Here is a 25,823-nt window from a genome sequence, read left to right on the forward strand (position 1 = left end):
TTTAACCGCAATTCTTGAGAATTTCTGCTAAAAAGACAGAAATGTTTCTTGCAGAAAATTCAGTCACTTTTGGCAACAATCCAGCTCCTGGAGAGAAAGTTATTTCTAAAGGATTTAACCATGCAAGTTCATGATATGATGACTTGAAACAAGCAGTGTACGTGAGAGTCATTAAGTATGGATTCCAGGCAAGTAAACAGGTCACACAAATAAATGAGTGAAAAATATGCTGAGTTATTTCCCCATGAGTAATTGCAGGACGCGTTGGCTATGTGGATGGAATGAAGCATTTAAAGCAGTGCTATAAAACACTGTTCAGAATTCTGTTTGTGCACAGAGGCAACTAGATATTAATTGGAATGAACCTGGGATGGAGAGAGAGAGAGATTGCACTTGCTTCACCCCAACACACACACACACTCACACACACACACACACACACACACATTCCAGGAAAAATAAATAAATTCCCCGCAGGCATTCTTATCAGATATTATACAGTAGGTGAACAGCTGCGGCACACCCACAAGCACACTATAATCTATACTTGCATGACTGCACTCACACACTGTCCACACACATTTCCATCCCATACGTGGTTAGGCCACCAAACTCCGAGCATCAGCGGGCTTTAGAGAGGGAAGGGAGGCTGAAGCAAAGCAGGCATAGTGACATCTACTTCTCACACTTTCGGTCAGTCCGTCACGCCGTGAATGGGAAATCAAAAAGTGATGCGGGGTTTATGGAACTAAAGCGACCGCTCTCTCGTCAACGTTGACACCAGTCCGGCAATGATGACCACGCTCCCGCCGGTCATCAAGGGCACCCCTACTCTGGATCCTCACGGTACCGTTAGCATAACTGAGACGGAGAAACCATGGAATTACAGCGCTGCCAGTGCCTACAATTTGATGGAACTGCCCGCTCTCTCCACCTCGGTAAGTGGTACATGTTGTGTATATTACGCGTCTTTTTGCGCACTGTGGCGAGATACGGGATGTATTTTACTCAAGCATTGCATCATAGGCAGTACGTTAGGTTCTGAGAAGTTCAAAAGGCTGTGTATTTGGAGAAATAAAGAGCGCTGTGGATGTATTGTTTCTTTCCTTTTCATGAAAGTGCAGGTGTAATAAATGCGGAGCGCACCGAATGAACTTCAGTGTTTGTGAATGACGCGTCACGCGTGCCGGTCTAGTGTCTAGGATCGTGCAAATTCAGAACAGCTCATGAATGGGAAATATTCAGTGGACTCATTCACGGCGATTATTTCATATCACATTCAATAGAAAACACACAATTTGAACAGAATTGGAACGGAGAATAGAGTAGTGAGCCTAATAAGATTCTTTCAAATATTTGTAACAGTTTAATTGTGAAAACATTTAACAATGGAAGAGTAATCATACATAAACCAAACATTTTGGTTAAAACATATTCATGAAATGCTTAGATGAAGTGGTTTGTTTCATTTATCATTTATGTGTAGGCGGGCCAGTTCGAGATCATGTTTGGTAAAGTGGAGAAATACGATCGTTTATTGTCACCTTTAGAGAGTGTGAGCGATGGGAAATGGGAAATTCATCTTTATTTGAGAAGGCTGAGTTTTCCCTTTATGTAGATCCTGTCTACCACTTCTCGTCTCATTGAGGAAAACTTGGGCAAGGTCTAACTGGCGGTTCTGTGCAGACTCTAATTAGGTGCGAAGCCAAAAGCACATTTACAGTAGAGTAAATGAGTCTAATAATGTGAACATGAAAAAAAAAACATGTATCGTAACTATGGTAAGCTTAAGTGATGCTTCTCCTTCCTGTAGTCGTAGCATTCGCCAATTTCGTCATGTGCATTCTGGTTCGACTGCACTTGGCAAACTGATCGCCTGGACACTCCAAAGTACACAGAGGAATAGTGGAATCTGGTAACAGTTCGCGACTGATGTCAGCCTAACTCCCTGTAAAGTTCTTCGTGAACAAGATAAGCAAACACTGAAGCATGTTACACCTGTCCGCAATGGTCATTGCTCATGACTCACTTCAGACTCAATTTAGACTGTCTTGCTGTCAGTTGTGCCATGATCATATTCCTATGGGAGACATTTCTATCACTCAGTGGTATTACCGCATCAGTAATTACTGCCTCATAATACCAGTACCATGGTAATTCACTAATAATGAACTGAATCCACAATCTTAATAGAATCTTGTTCTGGATGAGGTTGTCAGGATTAACAAGTCTTAGCTAATCACTCTGTGGTATTACTGTCAAATTACTATCAAATTCATTGCCATGTGTGTGGACTTTTCTTTGAAGATCTCACATGATAGTTGCAACAGAAATGCATTCTGTCTACCAGAGTATTTATTACAAGTTTGCAGGCTTGGGTAGTCAGAAGACGATTGCAGCTCATGTCAAGAAGAAGGCATTATTGTGGTCACAGGGTATTCCAGAGGTTTACATGAAAGTACACATGAACATCTAATTAGTGGCTATATCAAATGATACAAATAAATACATTCAGAATAATGTGACCACTGCCGGGCTCTACTCTGGTGGACATTAGTGTTGCTTTCAAATGTTTAAGAGGATGACATTGATATTTTTATTCTGTTATAGCATCTTTAAATGTTCATATTACACACGCATACAGTATACAAGAGAGAGAGGGAGAGAGAGGGGGGGGAGAGAGAGAGAGATGAAGGGTTAGACAATAGACAGACAGTTATAAGATCAAAATAGAGATAGTGATAGCAGTATGTCTGATTGAACATATTGATGGTCACAGAAGGACTGCAAATTTATCTGCTCCATTGGTTTTCATATAGTATTTTGCAACTCAACAGCAAGAGTCATCACTTTTAGTCACTTAATCAAACAACAACAATGACTGAAAAGTAACTACGTAAATGCAACTAAATTACACATTTCAGTAACAGATACTCAGGAACCTCGTCACTCCTATAGCACTGACTTTTCTGGGATGACGATTTGCACAAGAGAGAGAACGGGGAGCTGCTTAGCTACAAAGAAAGCTTAACTATTGCAGCATTTGATACCTTGTGAATAGGGAAGCAGACCTGCTGCCTGCTAATTAACCATAATGATGGAAGCTATTAACCTTTTGTGGAGAGTTGTTTGACTAAAATGGGGGTCCGTTTGTGCGAGAGGTACGGACAGCATTACGTGTATAGTATGCAGAGCTCCTATAGCATAATAGTAGATCTGTGATGTCATGACTGACAGACTTTGCAATACGATTATCTTCCTTGTGACTCTGGAGACTATCAGTGATGTGGAAAAAAAGGATAAAAAAAAAACAAAGAAAACAAACAGATGCTAGAAATTCTTAGAAAATCTCAAGGTCTAAGACTCTCAAAGTATACATTTCAAAATGATTAAGAGTGGGATTTGTGTTGGCAGCAGCACTGTATAAATATTACAACCAAAATGAGTTTCAAAATGGAAAATAGAAAAACACAGAGTGACCTTAAGACACTGTGCAAATGCTGTAATTGCTTTGAACTGGTCAACTACTGTCTCTCTTCCTCTCTGTACGGACAGAGGAGAGTCTCTGAGGATTAGCTGCTGGTTGTAGTTGGAGTTCTAGGTGGCACTGTCGTGCTCCCTATGCTTCATCTGCTCTGATTAAGTAGATTCTACTTATCCTGACTCAAGTTACAGGATGCTAAGCTGAGCTTACGTGCTGCTGTTTGTGAGTACAGCTGTCTCTCCTAGATAAGTAATGTTCAGGCAAATGAAATGGCAATAAGCTGAAAATACTGTAGAGTGGGGAAATCTAACTAATTTAAAGTATACGCATATGCAGACAGAGACACCTCTTCTTTCGCCATTGATGAATGTGCACTCACCTGAGAAATGAACAGGGGGAAGGAGAAGTTGAATTGAGATTGCTTGTCTGCTCAGAATTGGCGGAGAAGAGAGTGGGGGGCTTTGTGTTGTGTTTGGTCACTGTAGCAGCTAATTCATCTCCTGTTGTTACTGCTTCAGAAACAGCTGTAAAAGCAGGAGACCACTTTTGCCTTTTCACTCAGTGGCAGAGAGACATATTTATACTAACTTTCAGTTTTACTTGTGTGGCCTAATCTGTTTAATGTTTTAATATTCATATGATTCTATGAGGTTGTGAGTTGCGAGCGTTAAGGGTTGTTTTAAAGACATGTTTGTGCATGCCTGTAGCCAGCCACTCTGAAGCAGTCAAAGGCGATCAAAGAACGAGTCAAAAAGTCGAGACAGGACCCATCATCAACATTTTTGTGTTCACCACTCTAGTTCATTCTAAACAAACCAGTAAAGGGACTCAAAGTGCTAAATACTGGAATTGTCCTTTAACTGGAAACATACAGTTCAGTTCAGATAAAACTTGACTGATCACCAATTAAGACCTGTGAAATATATGAATATTGTTCCTGTTGTTCAGGTATGAAGTATTTTACATTTTACAAAAAAATCCATATTTCCCTTTTCCCTGACAATTTCTGTTATGTCCTGGAGTTGCCTTTGTGAAAAACAGGAGACGAATAAGCCACTGCAGTGACCAAACACAACACAAACACTGTCACAGAGCTCTCTCTCCTCAGCCAATTCTTTGGTAAGGATTTTCTGTAAGCAGTGATATCATATGATAACATTATGATGACCTCTAATGTACTGTACTCAGACAAAGGACAACGAGAGAGGAGGAAACAGCAGAACTGATGAAACACCAAGTCAATTCTTGTCCATTTGACCAGTGATAATGAAATGATGCATGCAGCTGTGAAGATGAAAAAATCCAAATGAAAACGACAGACTAAGGAGAAATGCAACACACCTGGTGTGATCTTCAGGTTGGATGGTTTGGAAGATGCTCTATAATATTTTGTATTCACCTTTTTCAAATAGGATCAATCACAGAATCTTCTGGCTGCTGACTAGAATAAGTACAGCATCCCTTCTAATTTGTCAAGACCTCAGACATTCAGACGTAGGCAGTGGTGTAGACTATGTGATACGCAGAATTACGCAGTATACCCACTTAAAAAGCATAACCATCTCTGTATACCCACTTAAAGAGCATAACAATATCTGTATACCCACTTAAAATAGGTATTAACAATATGTATTAACATGGGGTTGATTGCAGTATACCCACTACAGCTACAGTAACTAGACTACACCACTGGACATAGGCATTAGAAAAGTATGACTGGTGCATCAGCATTCTGCAGTACATCAGTGCAACAGGATTGTCATGACTGAACCCTTTCTACCACTAAAGTGAAATGCACCTGTTCTCTGAACAACCCCCTCTCCTGCCTCTCATCATTATTAGTCTGGACACTAATGTTAGTGTAACTGACATGCATTGACTTATAACAGTCTGCGACATTTTGGTGGTGAAACTATTTGGTGTGAGGTCAGACAGGGTCAGTGACGTGGTCTGAATCTCCCTCGGATCATCTCTCTATTTGGCTCTGCTCACGGCCCCCTCTCACCCACCCATTTATGCTCTGCTGTGCTCTCTCCTCACCACATTACACAGTAGCGTGCGCGCAGTTATCACATCCTGATGCTGTGCAGTAACACTGAGGTCTGGACCTGGCTTCCTGCCTCTGGCAAAAGAGTCAATGAGGACTCTGCCACCACCCTCACCTGCTGGGGCGCCTCCATAGCACACGGCCAGTGACCACTCACCCACACTCATAGTTCTCCGGTCAACCCTCCTCATTAACAGTGCCAAGGTGTCTCTCACATGGCTGACACCCCCCCACCCCAAGTGGCGCGGACCCACGAGAGCCCGGGGACCCCCAGCCGCTCCGTTAAACAGCACTAATGAGATGAGTGCAGTCACGCTCAAGGGAGGAGATATGGGGGCTCTGGCCAGCTCACACTGACCGCTCACAGTCACATGTTGGACTCTCAGTGTGGGAGTGAAGAGATAAGAGCAATAGCCTGAAATGTTGTGTGCATGTTGCCATGACATTGTTTATCTGTTACTCCATGTGCATGTGTGTAATGACCCAAGAGATATAACATAAACCGGAAAACTACTGTGTAGAGAGACTCTTACAATTATTACACATCTAGCAACACCTTTACATACATCCCAACCTGCAAAAAGTCCTTTCAGCTTTTCCTTTTCCATCTGAGGCTAACTAAGACACACCAGGCACAGGCAAACCATGGACATACTGTAGCTCTCGGAAACTTCATCGATACGTGGGGCAGAGCCACAGACACTTTCGGCGAGTGTTTGGCTCAGGTGACACTGCAAAAATCGAAAATGGCCAACATATAGCCTGTGAAAACACATCAACCAGAAGTAAAATCAATAGCAGACACATTCAAAAGGTGCTTTGCTAGTTAAAGGTTAGTTGGAGTTGAAAGGCATGTAACTGAACAGCAAATGAACAGTTCATCATCCAGTGAGCACATGTCAGGTAATGGCATGCCTTTACTCTCTTTAAAGATGTGTACCCTCAAATACACCTTGGCAGAAAAAACAAAAAAAAGTATTTCACTTTCACTTTATGAAATATATATGATAAAGTCTTAGAGAAGCAGAAGGCCCAAGTGAGATTTTAGGAACTTTGCTTTCTGTCATGCTCAACAACATCCCTTAGCTATTCTAATTTATTTCACTGATCCCAGTGTTTAAAATTATTCACATGTCACATGCCCTCTCCCAACTGCCGAACTAAACTAAATTAAACTAAATTAACTAAAGTGCATACAAATGTGGAGGAAGATGTGCACAGACGTCCACATTTCTATGCACTTTAGTTAATATACAAAATGTAAAAGGAGAATACAACATTAGCAATTGTGAAAGTAAATTTACTGGGCATGTCATCACTGACAAATAAGATCTTAGCTAACCTGTCAATTACTGGAAAAAAATTTTTGTGGGATGTGAGCTGGTGTAGTTACTATTGTAGGTCTACTCATTATACTCAGGGCATATGTATTCAATAAATAATATGGCATTAATGTATCTATTATTAGATTATTATTCATCTTGAATGCTGTGAAAATTAAATGAGTTGTAAGTAAGTCTTTCCTTGTTCTCTCTGTGGATTGTGGCTGTGTAAAAGAGACATTGGGTAGAACATGTGGTAAAAACATCTGTGTCCAGATGAGGGCTTCACAGCTGGACCATCAGCTAAGCACAGCCGTGCACCCACGCACAGTTCTTAGTGCGTTGACATCGTCTGCTCACACAGCTGCCTGACCGGTCCTGATGCTGCTGCTCTGCGGTGTCAACAGCTGTGCTGCAGACTGCTGCGTTAGATTTCCATCCTCATCTTAAAGAGCCGCCGTATAATGAGGGGCTTTTCTCTACTGCTCCGCTGACTAAAGGGACCTGATGTCCTGAACTCAATAGGAAATCTATTTGTTACCATTTCTATGGATTACTGCTTATCATGCTCAAGTCGCACAGTAGCAAACAGCGTGGGGGGAATTAAGGCCTGATGTGACACTATTCTACTGCCCACACAGCACCTGACACCTCCTGCAACACTTTTGGTTTTGTAAATAGACATTGATTGCAGCGTTGAATTAAGATATATTGATATTCTCTCAAGTGTATGACGTGTGTGTGTGTGTGCGTGTGTGTGTGTGTGTGTGTGTGTGTGTGTGTGTGTGTGTGAGAGAGAGAGAGAGACAGAGAGAGAGAGAGAGAGAGAGAGAGAGAGAGACACTGCAAGTAACCTAAACAATCTCAGCATGGTGAACACTTAAGCATTATCAGCCACCACTGCTGTGAAATGCAAATGTAATGCCCGCCCTGACAGGAACATGGCCTACATGAGCATGACTGCCAAACATACTCTTTAGTCAAGGCATTCTGCCACTTTACAATAGTGTGACGTTATTACATTTAAAATACAAACCACATTGCCTCACAGTTGCATTACATTCATAATTACATTCATGCTCATCCTTATTAATAACATCAGAACTATACTACATTTGGTTACAAATCAATTCTTCCAGCAATGGAGAGTGATCAAATGTCTCAGTGGGGAATCTGAAGCCATGTTGAGAATAGAGTGCTTTAATGTGGCAAGCAGGGGATGGCTGTGGCCGCCTGCTCTTCACTGCCTGCAGTAAGCTCCGGACCTCAGTGGATCATGCTCTTTTGGCCGTTTGGCCGTTTACAACGTCACATTTAATATGTCTAACACAGAGGGTATTACGTGTTTTAGGAACATCAGACATGGAAAAGCTGAGTAGAGTGGTGGTGATGTGGTACTATGATAAAGAAAATGAACCTGCCATCTCATCCCATTTGAATCAAAAAACATTTATCCTTTTAAGGGAAATTGGAAATAGTTTTTCAAGAAACATGACAAATGTTATACAACAGCCTTTACTTTAGAGAACATTTTTAATATTATTGAGGTTACTTTACAATTGAGGTTACTTTTCTGCATTACTAATTAATTTGTTTAGTGCACTTCAGATGCCAGAAACCTTTAGCAAAATTATGCTATGCAAGCATTTAAATATGCATGACACCATATGAAGCACGAAGCACAAATGCATGCATTCAGAAAATATTCACAACCCTTCACTTTTTCACTTTTGTTATGTTGTATCTAAAACCATTTCAATTATTTCCCCCTTATCATCCCACACTCAAAAAAAAAGCTAATGTATTAAAACCTGAAATGGCCCGGAAAACTATGCAGGCCCTTTACACAATAATTAAATTAACAACTTTCGTAGCAATAACATCCTCCAGACTTCATGGCAAAACAAATTTTGCACACCGGGATTTGGGGATTTTCTTCCACTCTACTCTGCAGACACTCTCATGCTCTGTCAGGTTGGATGAGGACCAACAGTGGACAGACTTTTTGAAATGTTCTCCAGAGATGTTTGATTGAATTCAGGTCAAGGTTTGGCCACTCACAGAGTTGTCCCCAACACTCAAGTGTTTTCAAAGTTCCTGTGACCTCAGGGCTTGGGTCTGATATTCCTTTTCAGCTCTGAGACCTTTTGGGTGCCTGAGCTAAATGTTAAGGGTCACAAGGATCTGAACACTTATGGCAACATGTGAGATCAGCATTCTTAAGAACGACAATTATTTCTCACATAATTGCACACCTACAAATTATTTCATTACGCTTGTATCAATTTGCCAAACTCCTTGAGAAGTTTAAATGAACTGTCACGTTGCAACAGAGCTATAAATTAGCAATCTGACAGACAGCATAGCAACATTGTATGAGGTGTTATGAGGATAAGAATGAGCATACCACTGGGAAATTGTAAGATGTCTTCTAGAATGCAAGGGCACAAGATTTAAAGATGGCCTTGCTTTGAACAACTTTGGAAACATATTACAATTTGAGAGAGAGAGAGAGAGAGGAATCTAACATTCCAGCTGGAGTTATTATTTGTGTGGTTCAAAATGATGCTTAGCTATCATCTCAATTATATCAGGGCTATACACTGGAAAAGACCAAACTCTTATTTAATGACAGGAGTGGACCAGGCCAAGACCAAAGGTCTTAAGTGAGTTCTGCCCAATGGTGCCTTTTTCTGCTAGATCGAACTGCTTCAAAGGGAGGTATGAATCTCTCTGATGTTAAGAAGGGCATTTGAACCACTCTGGATAAGCAGAATAAATGTAAAATCTTCTACAGTAATCAGACCTACTTTTCTGGTGGTGAATGAAGGGTAGACACAAGGAATCTTTGCCACATCTTTCTCTGTCTGATGAGGCCAACGGATTATTCCATTATACCACGGAAATAACTGTGTATTTACAGACACTCTCACAAACACACACACACACACACACAGACACACTTGGACACACACACACACACACACACACACACACACACTAATCCACTCCAAAAGGAAAGATTATAAACTCATTAATTCAGCTCTGTCACTCCTCTGATGCGATTTGTGTGCTTTCACTGAAAGTGTAACTAACTGATGCAGTGACCTGTCATTGTGTTCAGGTTTACATTCAAGCTGATTGATCCAGTTTGCCTGTCGATACAGTGATTGACAGTAGTTAGGGTCACAGTGCATGACAGTCACATTCAGATGTACTGCATCTTTTATGCTGTTGTGGAAACCCGATAATCCCAGGAGAGGAACTTGTCTGCAGTCTCTTCTGGCAGTCTTAGCAGTTTTCTCAGGGCAGAATCACCATTATACTAAACTCCATCTGTACACTTCAGGTACAGTTGGTTTAACACTGCTTACACACAAAATCCGTACAAGTCGTGTCACACAATTTCTGAAAGTTGTCAAACAGCAAAATCACATACCATATCTGCAAAACATTTCTCAGTTGTCATCAGCTGTTTCACAATCTCATTTTTGCTTCAAGGTGGCAATGGTTAGAGATCTCCGCTACCCTTTCCCCACCGTGGACGTCCCAGACCATGCCCACTACACAATTGGCTCCGTCATCCTAGGTGTGGGAATCACTGGCATGGTGGGCAACTTCCTGGTCATTTACGCCTTCTGCAAGTAAGAGTCATTCCTTTTTAGAACCTTTCCTCTTTAGAACCCTGCCTCTAGAATGTTACTCTTCCTTCTTGTCCTCTACTGTCTAACCACAATTAACATGCAGCCCACACATGGAATGAATCAGGCTGGGATTGCTTTGGGATTGAAATATAGGGGGAATAATACAGTATGTATGAGAATTGACCTAAGACAGATTCTTAAATGGTTCTCAGAAGCAAAGGGATGTACTCTCATGGCCCAGAATGCTTTGCTCCCAGTGATGTGTTTGTATGCTCCTCACAGAGAGACCTGAGGGGCCTGGAGCCAATTCCCACTGGCAGCAAAACACCTGGAAGACAGTTGGAGAGGACAGATGAGAGGAGTGGAGATGTGAGGAGAGGAGAGGAAAAAGGAATTGATGAAAGGAGGCGAGAGGAAAAATAAGACATGAGGACAGAACATGAAAGAGTGGTAGAGGAGAGACTGAGACGATAGGTTAAAGACGGGGGGAGATGGAGGGTGTTGGAAGGAGAGTGAGAAACATAGAAGATGCAGCGAGTAGGAGGAGGAGGAGGAGTGTGAGAGTCAGAGGAGGAGAGAGCAGGGCCCAGAGGCATGAGATTTATCCAATCTCTCAGGTCCAGCCAATGATCTGTATTGAGTAAGCGCCTCGGGCAGAGAGATGGGTGCTGCTCCCCCTCACAGCCAGAGATCCCGGGAGGAAGGTCGCAGCTTCAAACGCACACGATTTATTTATGATTTATCACAAGCCTTATCAGACACTTTACACTACCCCCACACGCACACCATGTTTTTAAACTTCTCACGCGTCTATTGTATGTGTGTGTGTGTGTGTGTGTGTGGTGTGTTGCAGGAGCAGAGGTCTGCGAACGCCTTCCAACATGTTCATCATCAACCTGGCCATCGCAGACTTCCTGATGTGCATCACGCAGACGCCCACCTTCTTCGTCAACAGCATGCACAAGCGCTGGGTCTTTGGGGAGAAAGGTAGAGTAGAGAAGCTGTCCATCAGCAACCTGCTGCTCCTGCTCCCGCAGGCCTCAGATGTCCCCTCCATGGGGAAGTCCCAGCCTCCTCTTTGTGTGTGTGCCCCAAGCCTGTCGTCTTAGGCTTTTACACAGAATTAAGTGATCAACTCAGACAGGCTTGAACTTGCACAGTAGTTTCTCCTTCAAGTCCATCACAACCCATGACGTCATTCCCTATGCCCTTGACAGTGACCGGCTGTATGTTGTGTGTTCACTAAAAAGTTCTGTGCAGAAGTTCTTTGTCAACAAAGGATTTAATGTCCAATAAGTAGCTGTCAGAATGTGTAATGGTAGAGTATGTCCTGGCCTGTGGACTAGACTGAACTTTATTTGGCCTTGTCTAGAATGGCAAAATGCTTGCTTCGTGTGCCCAATGTAGACTTCATGATGCTGGAGATGGAGATAACTTGTGAGTGAAGGGATTGGTCTTTTTCACTGGGAAACTCATTTGACTAGTCAAGTCAAGTCAGTTTATTTATAGAGCACATTTTAAACAACAGGGTTGACCCAAAGTGCTTTACAAATGATTCAATATTTGTAATAACAAAATAACAAATAATAATATAATAATATACAAAATGCCTACAAAAGAAATACAATAAAATCAAAACAAATGAAGAATACATCAAATAATAATAAAGCAGTGGTAATAGTGATACATAACCACAAGCGGTAATTCTGGGGTCCAAGCAAAATGGCAAGCACTGTAGTGCTTACACTTATACTGCGGAAAAACAATAATAATAGGGAAGAATAATCAGAACAAAAACAATATGGGTTCCCACAGCTTCTCTACTTGGACCCCTAAAAGGTTTGCTGGGCGCTAGGCTAAGGTGGCAAACTACAATCCTTCTGTCAAAGCAGAATTGAACAGTGTTTGATAATCTCTGCCATTTCTGCAAACAGTGGTGCGACCAACACAGCTCTGTAGAGTGCCAGGGACCAATGTGAACAATAGGAAGAGCTCATCTTTCAGCACTGACTCATGAGTCATCGTGCTCTCTTTCTGTCAGCCTCACCCGAACTCTTTGGTGTCCAAAGTTTTGGAGTTAGATGAAGTTTATGTCTAACTTCATCCTTTTTTGTGATATGACATTTGAGCAACCATGCTCTTGTCTTGATGTGTAATGCAATGCTTTGTAGTAGTAAACACAAATACTATTACATGTTTAGACATCCCCTCCTCTCTCTATCTATCTATATATCTATCACTCTATCCAGTTGTCTTGCCCTTACACTTCTCTTTAATTAGTTTCTTTCTCTCCATGACCTTTCATGTGGTGCAGTTCTCCTGAAAGCCTCCCTGGGCAGTTGAAGATTATGAAGCATGATTGCAGACTCATGGCCACATATTTGACCCACAGACATTTGTACGCCCGTGGCTATATATGGAAGCCTGCGATATTAATTCCTTTCATCGCCTTCCATCATGGCCATTATCTTATTGACTTGGCTCGGGTCTCCTAGGTGACTGAAGGACCTCTCTCTGGCCTCAGAATAGAAGATTAGACACCATGATCCGGTGCCTCAACTCATTAGATAATCTCATGACTGTCTTCTGAAATACTGTCTATCCTTTATCTTATTTTCTATGGCTGGTTGGCATTGCAATCCTTCTAGAAACTTCACACTTTTACCTCAACACTCTGAGAATATGGACAGGATCTGAAGCATTATGAATCAAAATTCACTTGTCTTCCACTCACTTAACCTTTGCATAGCCACCAGCACTGTATTTAAATGTCAATTGTTTGGAAACCTTAAGGGCCTATTTTGACGATCAGAAACGCAGTGCAAAACGTATTCTTATTACAACGCAAAGCTTATTTCTATCTTACACACAATTTTTTTGCCATGTGCTTCTCTTTTATTAAACAATGCACCCAGGAGTGTGGCAATTAACGACCTAAGGTGGTCTGGTGCATTATCTAAAAATCACAATCTTGCATCATCTAAAAAGCATTACGCCACTGACCAAGAAAAAACGTGTCTATAGCGAAAGATGCATATCAAGCATAGCTGAAGACGCACTGTCACGAGATGTAAGAGGCAACTCCTCTGCAGGATAAATGTCCTTAGGTTTTTTTATTCAGTCATTAGAACATTATTGGGATAAGTGTTGCTTTTTTCAGGCGATGTTTTCGATGGTAACCCATTGTCAGTCAATAGTGAAAGTAATTAACTGTGTATAACTGTTTTGTCGTTGACTATGACACCACGGTGAAGTTAGTTTCACTTTGCCTATGTGTTCAAATAATAGACGAGTGCAGATGCGTGTAGGCTATACTCTGCTAGGTTTTAGTAAAGCATGGTTTAGTGGAATAACTCGTGGTGCAAGCAGATTCCTTCAAATGCGCCGTTGAATATCAAAATGCTGATGCGCTGCTTGAAATTACGCTGCTTGCTGTCAAAGGGAATGACAGATGTCATTTTCATTGGTTAAAAAGATGTTACGCCCAAAACACACCCATGGCTGATTAAGAAACATAAGAACCGCCTTTTTGTGCCAAGTGCCTGGCATTTGATAACAAAACCATCCCGAATGTGGACTGGACAAACCCCTAAATGTATTTAAGCTATTCACCAGTGACCATGAGTTTTAGATCGCTGAAATAGCCCAAACAGTTTCTCCATTCATATATGGTCAAACACATGGCGCATACTCCAGACAGACACACATTATACATGGATGCAAGCAAGGCATTCTCTCTTTCTCTCTCTTACACACACATGTTCACACACATACAGTATACACCTACACATAGACACGTATGTGCACACACACACGCACACACACAAGCACAAACACACACACACACAAGTCTGCGCACACACACTCAAATACTGTACAGACACTCGCCCCTCATTTGTTTGATTGAGTAGAAATCCCTTGAACAAAGCTAAACCTTTATCGCATTCTAATCCTCTAATGGTCTCTTCCCAGAAGTGAGGCACCCACCGTTACTGCCATCCTGCCTGTGTTTTGATTCCAGGTCACTTATTTGCTCTCTCTCTTTCTCTCTCTCACTCCATCTCTTTCACTCCTGCCTCCCGATTTTCTTCCTTTTGTTTCTTTCATTGTTACTCTCTCCTCTTTGTGCACTATCTACAGTACTTGCCTTCCTTCATTTCAACTCTTCTGGTCTCATTTTTTCCCCCCATAGTTGTCTTCCTCCAAGCTTCTCATCTCCCACTGTGTTATTGTCTGTGCCTCATTCCATTTCAGTATTAATCACTTCCTGGGCTACCATCAGGGAAAGGCTTTAATTAATATTGTTTTATCTCTAAAAGTGGGCACACGCTCATCACAGGAAAGCCAGACTTCTTCCTCAAATAGTCCTGACTGAGCTTACCAGTGGGGCTCTCTCAGGGCATACATAATCCATAAGCAAAGACAAATAAATACATAAACCTATTTTCTTCAATCCGTCAATATCTCTAGGATCATATTTATCCATTTGTTTCTTTATGTGTTTACTTATACTGATATTACATGGTGCTTAGGGGTTGCTAAGCAACCTTTTAAGCCCTTTTTACATTAACAAATATGACATAATAACATGTTCTTTGTGACAATTATGTCTTTTTTATCAACATTTTGCCTAATGCTAAGTTTGAATGTCACTGTAACTCAGAGTTGTCGGTGCCAAGTGCTGAACAGAAAGAAAACATCCACAATCAAAAGAAAAGAAATCTCAAAGGAAACAAAAAGACAGGTGACAGATCAAAGCAAACACATCCAAGCGAGGCTAAATCTGCACACTGTTTGATGCTTTTAGACTGGATTTAATCATTGGTGCGTCACTTCGCGCTGTCGGACCCTCATCAGGTAAAAGACGCCCACCTGAGAGGGTTATCTGTAAGGCCAGCTGTGACCCTTTAGCTGAATCAGATGGTATTGGACAGCGAAAACAGCTCAACTCCCTGCAAACTCCTAAGAGACGTCACCCTTGGTTGTTCCCTGTGTATAGGATGTATCTTTGTGTTATCTACAGTATGTAAGAATCAGTGCCTTGTTAGCCTGGTTTCACCAGACTCACTCACATTGTGCATTGTGAACAGTCAGTTACTTCCTACTTCACCTAACATTTACAAGCTGATCATAAATCACATTGACAGTAAAGAAACAACATATTTAACCTTTGCTGGTACAGTAAATTTACACATTCTTCTGACTGCAATTTGTTTTATGTTTGCAGGTGTTGCTACTACCGTTTATTACAGCCACTTTCGATTAGTAAAACTAACATCCCTTCTTGTTGCTGTTTGGTGCACCATCCTGGTGGCTTGAGGGAAACGTAAACACATTGAGAGGAGCCAGACTAGTATAATAATACTACTAATAATAACAACAACAACAGCAACAACAACAATAATAATAATTAGGGCTGTCAATCGATTAAAAAAAATAATCTAATTAATTACATACTCTGTGATTAATTAATCTAAATTAATCGCATAAATCATTTTTGCTGTGAAAGTATTTTAAATATTTAAATTCAAATGAATCATTGAATAATCAGCATTAGTGACATTAAAGTTCAAAAACTCTTTTATTATTATTTTCACTGTTCAAATAATTGCCATAATAATCTATGATATGACCTAATATGCTGAGGAAATAAATTCAAAAGTGCTTTGGGAAGAAGTTTTTTTTCACATACAAGGCATTTCAGGCCACAGATATAACCTAGGGACACAATGAAAATAAATTAACACTCCCCTCAATGTCAACACTTATTTCTTTGCATTGATGTGCGACTATAGAGTTGATGAACTCCGGTGATATGCAAATTCCTTGCTGCAGAGGACTTTATTTTCAACACTTTATTTTTTATTAACACCATCAGGTCGTTTTTTAAAAGTAAATGTTCCAATCAATGATCCAGGCAGCATGTTTTCTTCTCTCTCCTTTATTTTACAGTCTAATTTTTACTGACTAGAACGGCTTGGAGTCAAAGGTCATACGGAATCGATTAATCTGCACTAATTTTTTTAATCAGTTATTTTTTCTCAAATTAATTAATCGAAATAAATCAGTTATTTTGACAGCCCTAATAATGATAGTTCATTTATTTTGTATAATGCTTTTATAGACACTCAAAAACGCTTTTATAGTTTTATATAGGGAGGAAGGGGGTCAGCTGAGTTCTGGACGTATTGAAGTTAATTGGTGATTTTGTTGCATGTCAGGTGAGGGAGTTTGGACCAATTATGAGAATCTCTGATTCATTGCAGTTGAGTTGGAGAAAGCGTTCTTGCATCAATGATTTTATGTCAGTGAGACAGGATGTGAGGGTGGAGTGGGTAGAGGAGAGGTAGAGCATTAGGCATAGGCATAGCAGTGGAAGTAGAGGCCATGTTGGCGGAGGATCTGTCCAAGGGGGAGGATGTACAGGATGAAAAGGAGGGGGCCAAGAACTGAACCCTGGGGGACACCATGAGTTAGTGGTGGAGGACTTGCAGTTGATTATAGAGATGCAATGGTGTCTGTCAGAAAGATAGCAGGTGAACCAGGTGAGGGCGGAGCCAGTTACCAATTAGGTGCTGAAGGTGTGAGAGGAGGATGGAGTGTTGGAGTGTCAAAGGCTGCACTGAGGTCTAGAAGGCTGAGGATGGTGAGGAGACCGGAGTCAGCAGCAAGAAGAATTTTGAGGAGGCCAGTTTCGGTGCTGTGTTTGGAGCGGAAGCCAGATTGGAATGGTTCATAGAGGTTATTGTGAGTTTGAAGTTAAGTAGTTGAACAGCTTGTTCCAGGGTTTTAGACAGAAATGGGAGGTTTAAGATGGGGCGGTAGTTGTTGGGGATGTCTGGGTCCAGACCAGGTTTTTTCAATATGGGAGTGATGGCAGCAACCTTGATATGGGAGAGGACAATGCCAGAGGCCAGAGAGGAGTTGATTATGTTGGTGATGAGAGGAGAGAGTGGGGAGCAGGCCTGAGCAGGAAATGTTGGGATCAGGTCAAGGGGAGAGGTTGAGGACTTCATGCTAGATATTATGGTGGATACATCGGCTTCAGTGATTGGAGTGATTATAGAAAGTGATTTGGATGGAGGAGGGTGGGAGGGGAGTGGGGGTCCAGGGTTGAGGGAGGGAGAATTATGGGCCAGTTGGTTATGCATGATCTTGGTTTTGAAGGAGATGAAGGAATCACACTTGGAGGTGGAGATACTAGGTCGAGATACTACCCATACGGGGCCAGGCTATCTTCTTGTGGCTTGCCCCCTTAAATTAGCACCAACTCCGATAATAATATAACCATTATTCTGAGTGAGGCTGTATTGTATGTGTTATATTTTGTCTGCTTAATCAACCAAATAAAAAATGAATGACCGAATGAATACCTAATGAGATGGTGTTAGTGTCGTGCCTCAGTGTTTCAGAAATGAGGTTTCAGTGTCGTGCCTCTGTGTTTGAGAAATGAGGTTTCAGTGTCGTGCCTCTGTTGTTCCTCTTTGGCAGCCTGTGAGTTCTATGCGTTCTGTGGGGCTCTGTTCGGGATTTGCTCCATGATTACACTCACGGTCATCGCAGTGGACCGCTACTTTGTGATCACCCGACCGCTGGCGTCCATTGGGAAGATGTCCCGCAAACGATCCCTGCTCATCCTGGCAGCAGCCTGGATTTACTCCATGTTGTGGAGTCTGCCTCCTTTCTTTGGATGGAGTGAGTTTGTTGTGTTATTTCTCTCTCTCTCTCTCTCTATCTCACTCACTCACTCACAAACGCACACACACACACACACACACACACACACACACACACACACACACACACAGGGCTAATGTTGATACGGTCTAATTTGTTGCTATAGGTGCCTATGTCCCAGAGGGCCTGATGACCTCCTGCTCGTGGGACTACACGACCTTCACTCCATCAGTGAGGGCCTACACCATGCTCCTCTTCACCTTCGTCTTCTTCATCCCCCTCTTCATCATCATGTACTGCTACTTCTTCATCTTCCGCGCCATCCGCAACACCAACAGGTACCAAGGGGACAGTTAGAAAGATTACACAAGCCGCAAGACAGCAGTTACAATTCTTTATGACGCAAATGATTAAGATATCAGTGCAGCAGAATCAATTGGGTGATGATTGCCAGATGGGGTCAATATGGTCTTGATTATTATGCATGGTCACTTCTCATCTCTCTTGTGTATGCTGTCAGAGCGGTGGGAAAAATCAATGGGGAGAGCACGAGAGACTCCGTAAGGAGGTCCAACCACATGCAGAACGAGTGGAAGATGGCGAAGGTGGCCCTCATCGTCATCCTCCTGTATGTCATCTCCTGGTCACCATACTCGTGTGTGGCACTCACTGCCTTTGCTGGGTAAGGGTCGGTCTATTCATTTATAATTTTTTATTTACATTTATTTTGTTTATTTAAAACTTCTTTAAACATTTTATCCTTTAACAATTGAACCGATCTGTTATCACACGTTACATTGGTGGTGGTTGAAGTGAGGTTCCACTGTAAAGTGCTTTGAGTAACTAGATAAAGCGCTATGTAAACGTTTAGTGTTGTAGTTTTTGTTGTTTTGAAATCATTACTGTGCACACATGACTACAGCTTCATTCGTTTTCCATGAGACCCGGCGTCTCTCAGCCGCGAGAAGCAGCAAAGCTGTTTGTCACGCTTTGACCGTTTTGAGCATCGAGAGCGTCAAACAGAAACTTTATGGTAGTGAGCTATAATGCGAATCAGAGGCAATCACCCACAACCAATTCAAAATTAGCTGTGCGCAGTTGATAGAACCCTATATTTACTTTAGTTCCTATGAAACGTGTCTCGTTTAGTGTTTACAATCATGAGAATGAGAGGTTAAGTTAGAGTTTGTAGTCATTTAATACGTGTTAAAGTCTGTATGAATGATATAGAGAATCAGCGTGAATATCGTTACATTAAGTTATGATAAAGGGCGGATCACATTGCACGCTGCATGCGTTACGAAACACATTACTTTCAATGGCATGCTCACGCAATAACTGGTCTGCAAACATTTTGCAAAATCAACGTATAAGCCACGGCTAATAGTTGGGAAATTACGGTATGTCAAAATGGTTGTTTCTTAAATGTTTTAAACATTGGGCAGCCGTGGCCTACTAGTTAGCGCTTCGGACTTGTAACCGGAGGGTTGCCGGTTCGAACCCCAACCAGTAGGCACGGCTGAAGTGCCCTTGAGCAAGGCACCTAACCTCTCACTGCTCGCCGAGCGCCGCTGTTGTGCAGGCAGCTCACTGCGCTGGGATTAGTGTGTGCTTCACCTCACTGTGTGTTCACTGTGTGCTGAGTGTTTCACTAATTCACGGATTGGGATAAATGCAGAGACCAAATTTCCCTCACGGGATCAAAAGAGTATACTTATACTTAAACTAAACTCCACATAGCCCATTTAGCAGGTCCATTGTTACAGCCATGTAGAACTCTGAAAGGTCCTCGAATAATCCAATAAATGGTTCTTTGTAGCATCCTATGGAACTTTGAAAGGTTGTATGGAACCTCAATGTTGTCAGAGAACCTATGAAGGTCATTTAGGGGTGCTACTCAGCAGTTCTGTCAGAATACAGCTAAAGGTCACACATGTGAGGCCTTCATGTGTCAAACATGCCTCATTACCTAGTCAGTGAATGTTCCTGTTGTCTACCTTTGATCAGTAATGAAAGAGTTCCCTGGCTGGTAGGTTAATTACAACAATTTCATCTTTTCAAATGCTAATGACATGCTAATACTATCAACAACAGCATGATGTGGCTGAACAACAGCAGTTTTGTTTGCTGATCTAATGATTTTGTTTTCTGCCCGGAAATTACCCTTCTGATAACAAAATTTAGACGGTTACTCCACTGCACTGTCACCTCTCCCGGCAGCTCATTTTCTTCTTTAAATAAACACATGAAATTACAAAATATGTTATATGAAAATCTTGTTAGAAACACAGTTAAACAAGTGCATTGCCTTGTCCTCCAAAAGGTTTCTATAGACTAAAATGAGAGCATATAATCAATATTCTCTGTTTAAGCATGCAATGAGAAAACAAGGATATTTGAAATCTTCACAGCTCGCTTCATAACTATTTCACAACATACCTGTATGAATATATCTCCACATGTTCATGTTTTTGATCAGAACAAGGCCATCCTGTTTCTCTGCAGATGCTCTAGTTTTCAGCTATTACCTTTTCTCATGTGAGTTATACAACATCCATTTGTGAGTCCACCATGTTTATGTCTAATCCATGTCTTCCACTTTCCTCCCTTTAGCTATGCAGACAAACTCACACCATACATTCATTCTGTTCCGGCTGTGATTGCCAAGGCCTCTGCCATCCACAACCCCATAATCTACGCCATCACACATCCTAAGTACAGGTACAGTGTGTTGTTATTACGCTCCCCTCCCCTGCCACACACACACACACACACATACACACACACACACACACACAAACACCACCATCATCACACACCAATTATGGCAGCTGGACTTTTGAAACAATGGAGAATTAGTGACCTGACTTTTACTTCCGTTCAATTATGGCAGCTGGCACGGCCATGTTTGTTGTAAAGCACCTATGGCAACGGTACGGTCATAAGGAGTCAGGTCCATAAGGCGAGCCTGACGTCATGTGTCGAAGGGAAAACATGCACATTTGTTGGGCAGCATTTCAAAAGCTCAGGGGAGAAATGAAAATTCCTGGGGAAGGTGTGACCTTTCCATTCTGCAACACATGAACCGTGATAATTATCATAACGCTAAAGGCTCTTGAGTTTCTAAGTGCTGTTTTTTTCCTCCTTTATATACTTGAAATGTCAGGCCAAATTTACTCTGTTGCAGGTGTAAGATAGAGCTGAGAGCAGACACCGAAATCATGAAAAGATGTCAGAATATTTGGAACCCTGGACTGGGCTGTTTGCTATCATCGTGTCAGATTTTTTTAGAAGTTCATGAACAGTTTTTACAGGGCTGCGGAGAGGAAAAAATAGCAAAAAAAAAAATATAGTACAGGTGTCTGAAGCGCTCTGCCCTTTGAAAGAAAACGAAATAATCCTCTCCAGGGAAGAGTGACTCACTCACACTCACTCCTAACAAGCAAGCTACACGGTGTTTATGCACTCTCCTAGAGAGGAGAAAGATACTTTCGCAGGCCGTCTAAGCTCCGCTTTGAAATCCAGCACTTTCTGAACAATCGGATTCAGAGATGTGAGATTGGAGGTGTGGTGACTGCACATACTTGTGTCAGGCAGGCTTTCACTGTAACCTTTAAGAGGAAGAAATCAATTTTGGAGTCCCAGCTCACCCCTTTGGTAGCCCTGCACGCTGTTCACCTCCCACTTTTGGACAGCTGCAGTGTAACAGCACTTACCACACACTTCACAAACCACATGTGTTATGGTCTATTTATCTTCACAGTCAGTGATGCTCTCAAAGCTTTTAGGAAAGGGATAATAATATTACTCAGTTACATTTTACTTACACTGTCATAAACATATCATAAACAAGTCATAAACGTTTATGACATAACGCTTCTGTTATTAAGTGACATTCGGTTTTTGTCATAACAAGTTAGGGTTAGGATTAGGGTTAGGTTTAGAGTTAGGGTTGGGTTTAGGATTAGGGTTAGAGGTTAGGATTAGGGTTAGGTTTCATGTGTCATGACAGTGTCATGTGTTCATGACAGTGTCATGTCACTCTTATGTCGATACTGTCAAGTAAAGTGTTACCTATTACCCTAATCATGGTACACTTGTATCTTATGACACTTGCATTTAGCATTAACGCCTTTAATATCTGCAAATGAGACGGTGAAATCAGTTCACCCCAAAGATGTCATGCTGGAATATGCATTCAGATAATGTGATGGCTGTACCTTTGTCATATTATGTCATAAAAAGGCTGAATTCTGCACTGGTCCCTCTGGTCTCCGTCTCCCTCTGTCCGCAGGTCAGCCCTCGCTAAGTACATCCCATGGCTGGGAGTGATCATGTGTGTCCCGCGCCGAGATCGCTTCACCAGCAGCAGCTTCATGTCCACCCGCCGCTCCACCGTCACCAGCCAGTCATCCGAGAACAGCACCTACCACCGCACCGTCAAGCCCTGCCTCTCCTCCGTGTCCGACAGCGAGTCGGTAAGTCAGCCCTCAGCCCTCGCCCCTGCCCAGCCCTGACCATCTCCGTGTCTAGTCTGTATATTTTGGTCAGTGCACTGGCCCAACTCAATTGTGTGTGTGGGTGTGTGTGCGCTCGCTCAGGGGTGGACAGACATGGACGGAGACGTCTCCAGTGTGGGCTCTCGGCCCGTCAGTCGGCAGATGTCCTGCGATGTGCCGAGACGGGACACTGCAGAGCTGGTCAACCTGAGGCCCACCAGCTCGCTCAAGGTCAAAGTGCACCGGCTTGACTCCGGCACCACTGACAAGAAGTCGGGCCAAAGCCCAGCGGAAGCGGGCCGCAGCCGGTCTCAGCAGATCAGGGTGAGTGTCACGGTTTGGAGTTTGTGTTTTGGTTTTTGGGACTGCTGTTTGCTGTGTTCTCTTGTTTACTTCCTGTTGTCTTTGTTACTTCCTGTGTCCTGTGCCATGTGTTCCCTTGTTTATATTGCCATGTGGCTTTGTTCCCTGTCTTGTGTCTCCGCCCCTCACCTGAGTCTTGTGAAGTTATTAGTCTGATTAGTGCCTTGTTCCATGTTCACCTGTGTCTCCTTGTTTTTGCCCTATCGTCTGTGTCCTTTTAATTACCTTCCTGTGTATTTAAGGTCTTTGCTTCGTCATTATGGTTTTGTCATGTTCCCATGTTTCCTGAGTTTTCAAGAGTAAACTAGTGTTTGATGTATTCTCAAGCCTCTTGTCGTGCATTTGGGTCCCAACCTGCTCTGCAACCTGAGAGTGAGTTGCTACTCTCATCTCATATGGCACGTGCCCATGCATGTGTGACCAATATTAACAACTGCACTCAATATTTACTGGTCTTAAATCATTTCTGAACTCCCAAGTAACTTTAATCCACTTGCACACATTATAAATGTAATGAGCAAGCAGTACTCTGGAACCACTTAAATAATTCCATTAGAATTGGTGGGTCTCAGTGGTGTACCAGGTACATGTTCTAGTTGAGCTTTAAAAGAGCTACAGTGTGAGTGGTCCATCACAAAACAACTCTATGGAAAGAGATGTATCGGTTACAGGCAATAATCTAGAGCAAATCAATCCATTTCTGTGCCGTAATACGTGGAAATGGAAACACCACTTTATCCAGTCAATGTGGTTGTGTAACTGACCGAGACATGCTTTAGAATAAATGTAGCAGCTCATACATGATCAGATTAGTCCCGAGAAGAATTAAGGCTATTGGGTAGATTGCGCAACAGTGAGTTTCACAGCGTTTCACACTGTGGGAAGATTTCTAAGCGGCATTTTATTTTGTGAATGAATGTGAGCCATTGAACATATCGACTTGTTGGGGGTGAGTGGGGAAACATTGATTTTCCTCAGGTTTTTCCACTGGCCTGCCTGGGCAGTCTGAGGGGACGAGGCCCTGGGCCCTAATGGGCTGGCTCAGCTCCACAGGCTGATGTGGGTCAGTGTTTGCCTGGCCAGGCCAGTCTCCACAGCCTCCGCTGCCAGATTAGTCGCTTTCCTCGCAGGCCGGCCTAATCTGTTGGACCTTCTCATAATCCCGCAACTGGCCAAGAGCGGGAGTGACCATATCCTCAGGGCATCGTTCGATGACCTGCTTCTCAGATGGAAAAACGAATTCCTTTTCCTTCCAGCGTGGCAGTGGGGTTGAAAGTGATGCGCTTACGTCATCGTCTTTACTTGTTGCTGATTTCCTCATCAGTGTAAAGGATGCATCCACCAACATGCCGTTCCATAGAGACAGCCATTACAATCATTTGTATTTGTTTCCATGTTTCCAATGGAATACACATGTTTAATAAAAATCTATCACTCTCTAAGTTTCCAAATGGCCTATCAGCTCAGACCTTGCATGTCCTCACACCCTTTTCTCTCTTCTCTGTAGACCCTGATGGATGCAGACGCCGTCTCCCTGACTGACATCACCGTAGCCTGCCGCCTACCCTCACTGGTTAGAAGCTATTGATTTCAGGGCTTGTCCTCTGCCTGGCAGATTGCCTCCTATTGCATGAATGAGTTTGTTTTAGTGTGTCTCTGAACGAGTTCCCCAAACACAGTCAGCAGCAGCAGCACACATCAGCTTGATGACACAGGACACAGAATAAGCACTTCGGACCCGTCCACCCCTAACCCACTGGGGGATAGCGCACCACATTAAAGATGGGAGTGTTCGGCCTAATTGTCTTCTGTATTCTGTGTCACTAAGGACCCTTTTGAAATATGCAAGACCCGGCGAGTCAGCCGGAGTTAATGGAAGATGCTTGAATGAGGCTCCCGACTGCAGCTCTCAGCTCTCAGCTCCCTCCCCTCCCTCCTGCGCCTAGTTGGCCTGGGTCGTGTGCGCCGTGTCGGCCGGGCGAGGAGTGGGAGTGTTTGTGACGGCTCAGTGGCCACTGGGAGAGCTGTTATCGGGGACATCATCAGCTACATTTGCACTAATTGTGGAAGAGATGGCATTAGACAGGTTCTAGGGCTTCTCCCCTCTGCCGTGGCCTCCCCATCTCTCCTCCTCATCCCTTTCTCCTCCTTCAATCTGTCTTTCATTCCAGTCTGCCTCTTTCTCTTTTTCACCCCTTCACCCTCTCTTATCTTTCCTCCAGACTCCTTATCTCTCTTTCCCTCTGCCCCTCTGATTCCTTATTTCCTCTCTCTACTTCTTTATCCTAGTCCTAGTTCCTCTCTTCCCCCTGCCTCTATCTCTCCATCTCTCCTTGACTCATATTCTCTCACCCTCTCCCCTTTCTCTCTCTCCTCCTCTCTTTCATTCTCTCTCTCTGTCTTCCTCATCTCTGGTACTGTCAGTATCCTGCGGTTAGAGGTGAGGCTTCTGGACATGGCTCTGCGCAAGACTCATTAATGGATTAAAGGTTGCCCCTCTGAATGTTTTGAGACTCACTGAAAAGAGAAATTGGTTTGCTATTTTAGGGGGGAGGGATGTTTTTGCTTGAGCAAATGCATTGTTTTCCCCCTGAAATGTCCCCAGAAATGAAAGGCTACAGTCCAGATTTTCCAAGAAGATCTGTAATGATGACAAGGATCTCAAAACAATCTCACAGTCTCTGTGAGTCTGTGGATTTGATGTGAACAAGACTCCTCTAGCGCCACCCCCTGACTGATATTGATACATCTGCCTTGTCCCCACTTGAACCAAATTCTCAGGACTCT

At 42.7% G+C, this 25,823-nt stretch overlaps 1 protein-coding gene across 1 annotated transcript in view; it reads left to right on the plus strand.

The window, feature by feature from the left end:
* Positions 1-896: 896 nt before the first annotated feature.
* Positions 897-25,823, plus strand: part of opn4b (opsin 4b) — a 28,212-nt gene continuing 3,285 nt past the window's right edge. The window contains exons 1-11 of the mRNA XM_076297501.1: positions 897-938; positions 10,355-10,497; positions 11,351-11,484; positions 17,989-18,192; positions 18,341-18,512; positions 18,695-18,856; positions 20,788-20,895; positions 22,469-22,652; positions 22,776-22,997; positions 24,544-24,609; positions 24,983-25,033. Coding sequence (XP_076153616.1) covers positions 912-938; positions 10,355-10,497; positions 11,351-11,484; positions 17,989-18,192; positions 18,341-18,512; positions 18,695-18,856; positions 20,788-20,895; positions 22,469-22,652; positions 22,776-22,997; positions 24,544-24,609; positions 24,983-25,033 — 1,473 coding nt within the window. The 5' untranslated portion in view covers positions 897-911. The remainder of the gene's footprint in view (positions 939-10,354; positions 10,498-11,350; positions 11,485-17,988; positions 18,193-18,340; positions 18,513-18,694; positions 18,857-20,787; positions 20,896-22,468; positions 22,653-22,775; positions 22,998-24,543; positions 24,610-24,982; positions 25,034-25,823) is intronic.

The sequence above is a fragment of the Alosa pseudoharengus genome, unplaced genomic scaffold (genome assembly GCF_046254945.1).
Source record: "Alosa pseudoharengus isolate Yale_2024_CS ecotype anadromous, Long Island Sound unplaced genomic scaffold, YU_APseudo_1.1 YU_APseudo_1.1_scf_20, whole genome shotgun sequence".
NCBI lineage: Eukaryota > Metazoa > Chordata > Actinopteri > Clupeiformes > Clupeidae > Alosa > Alosa pseudoharengus.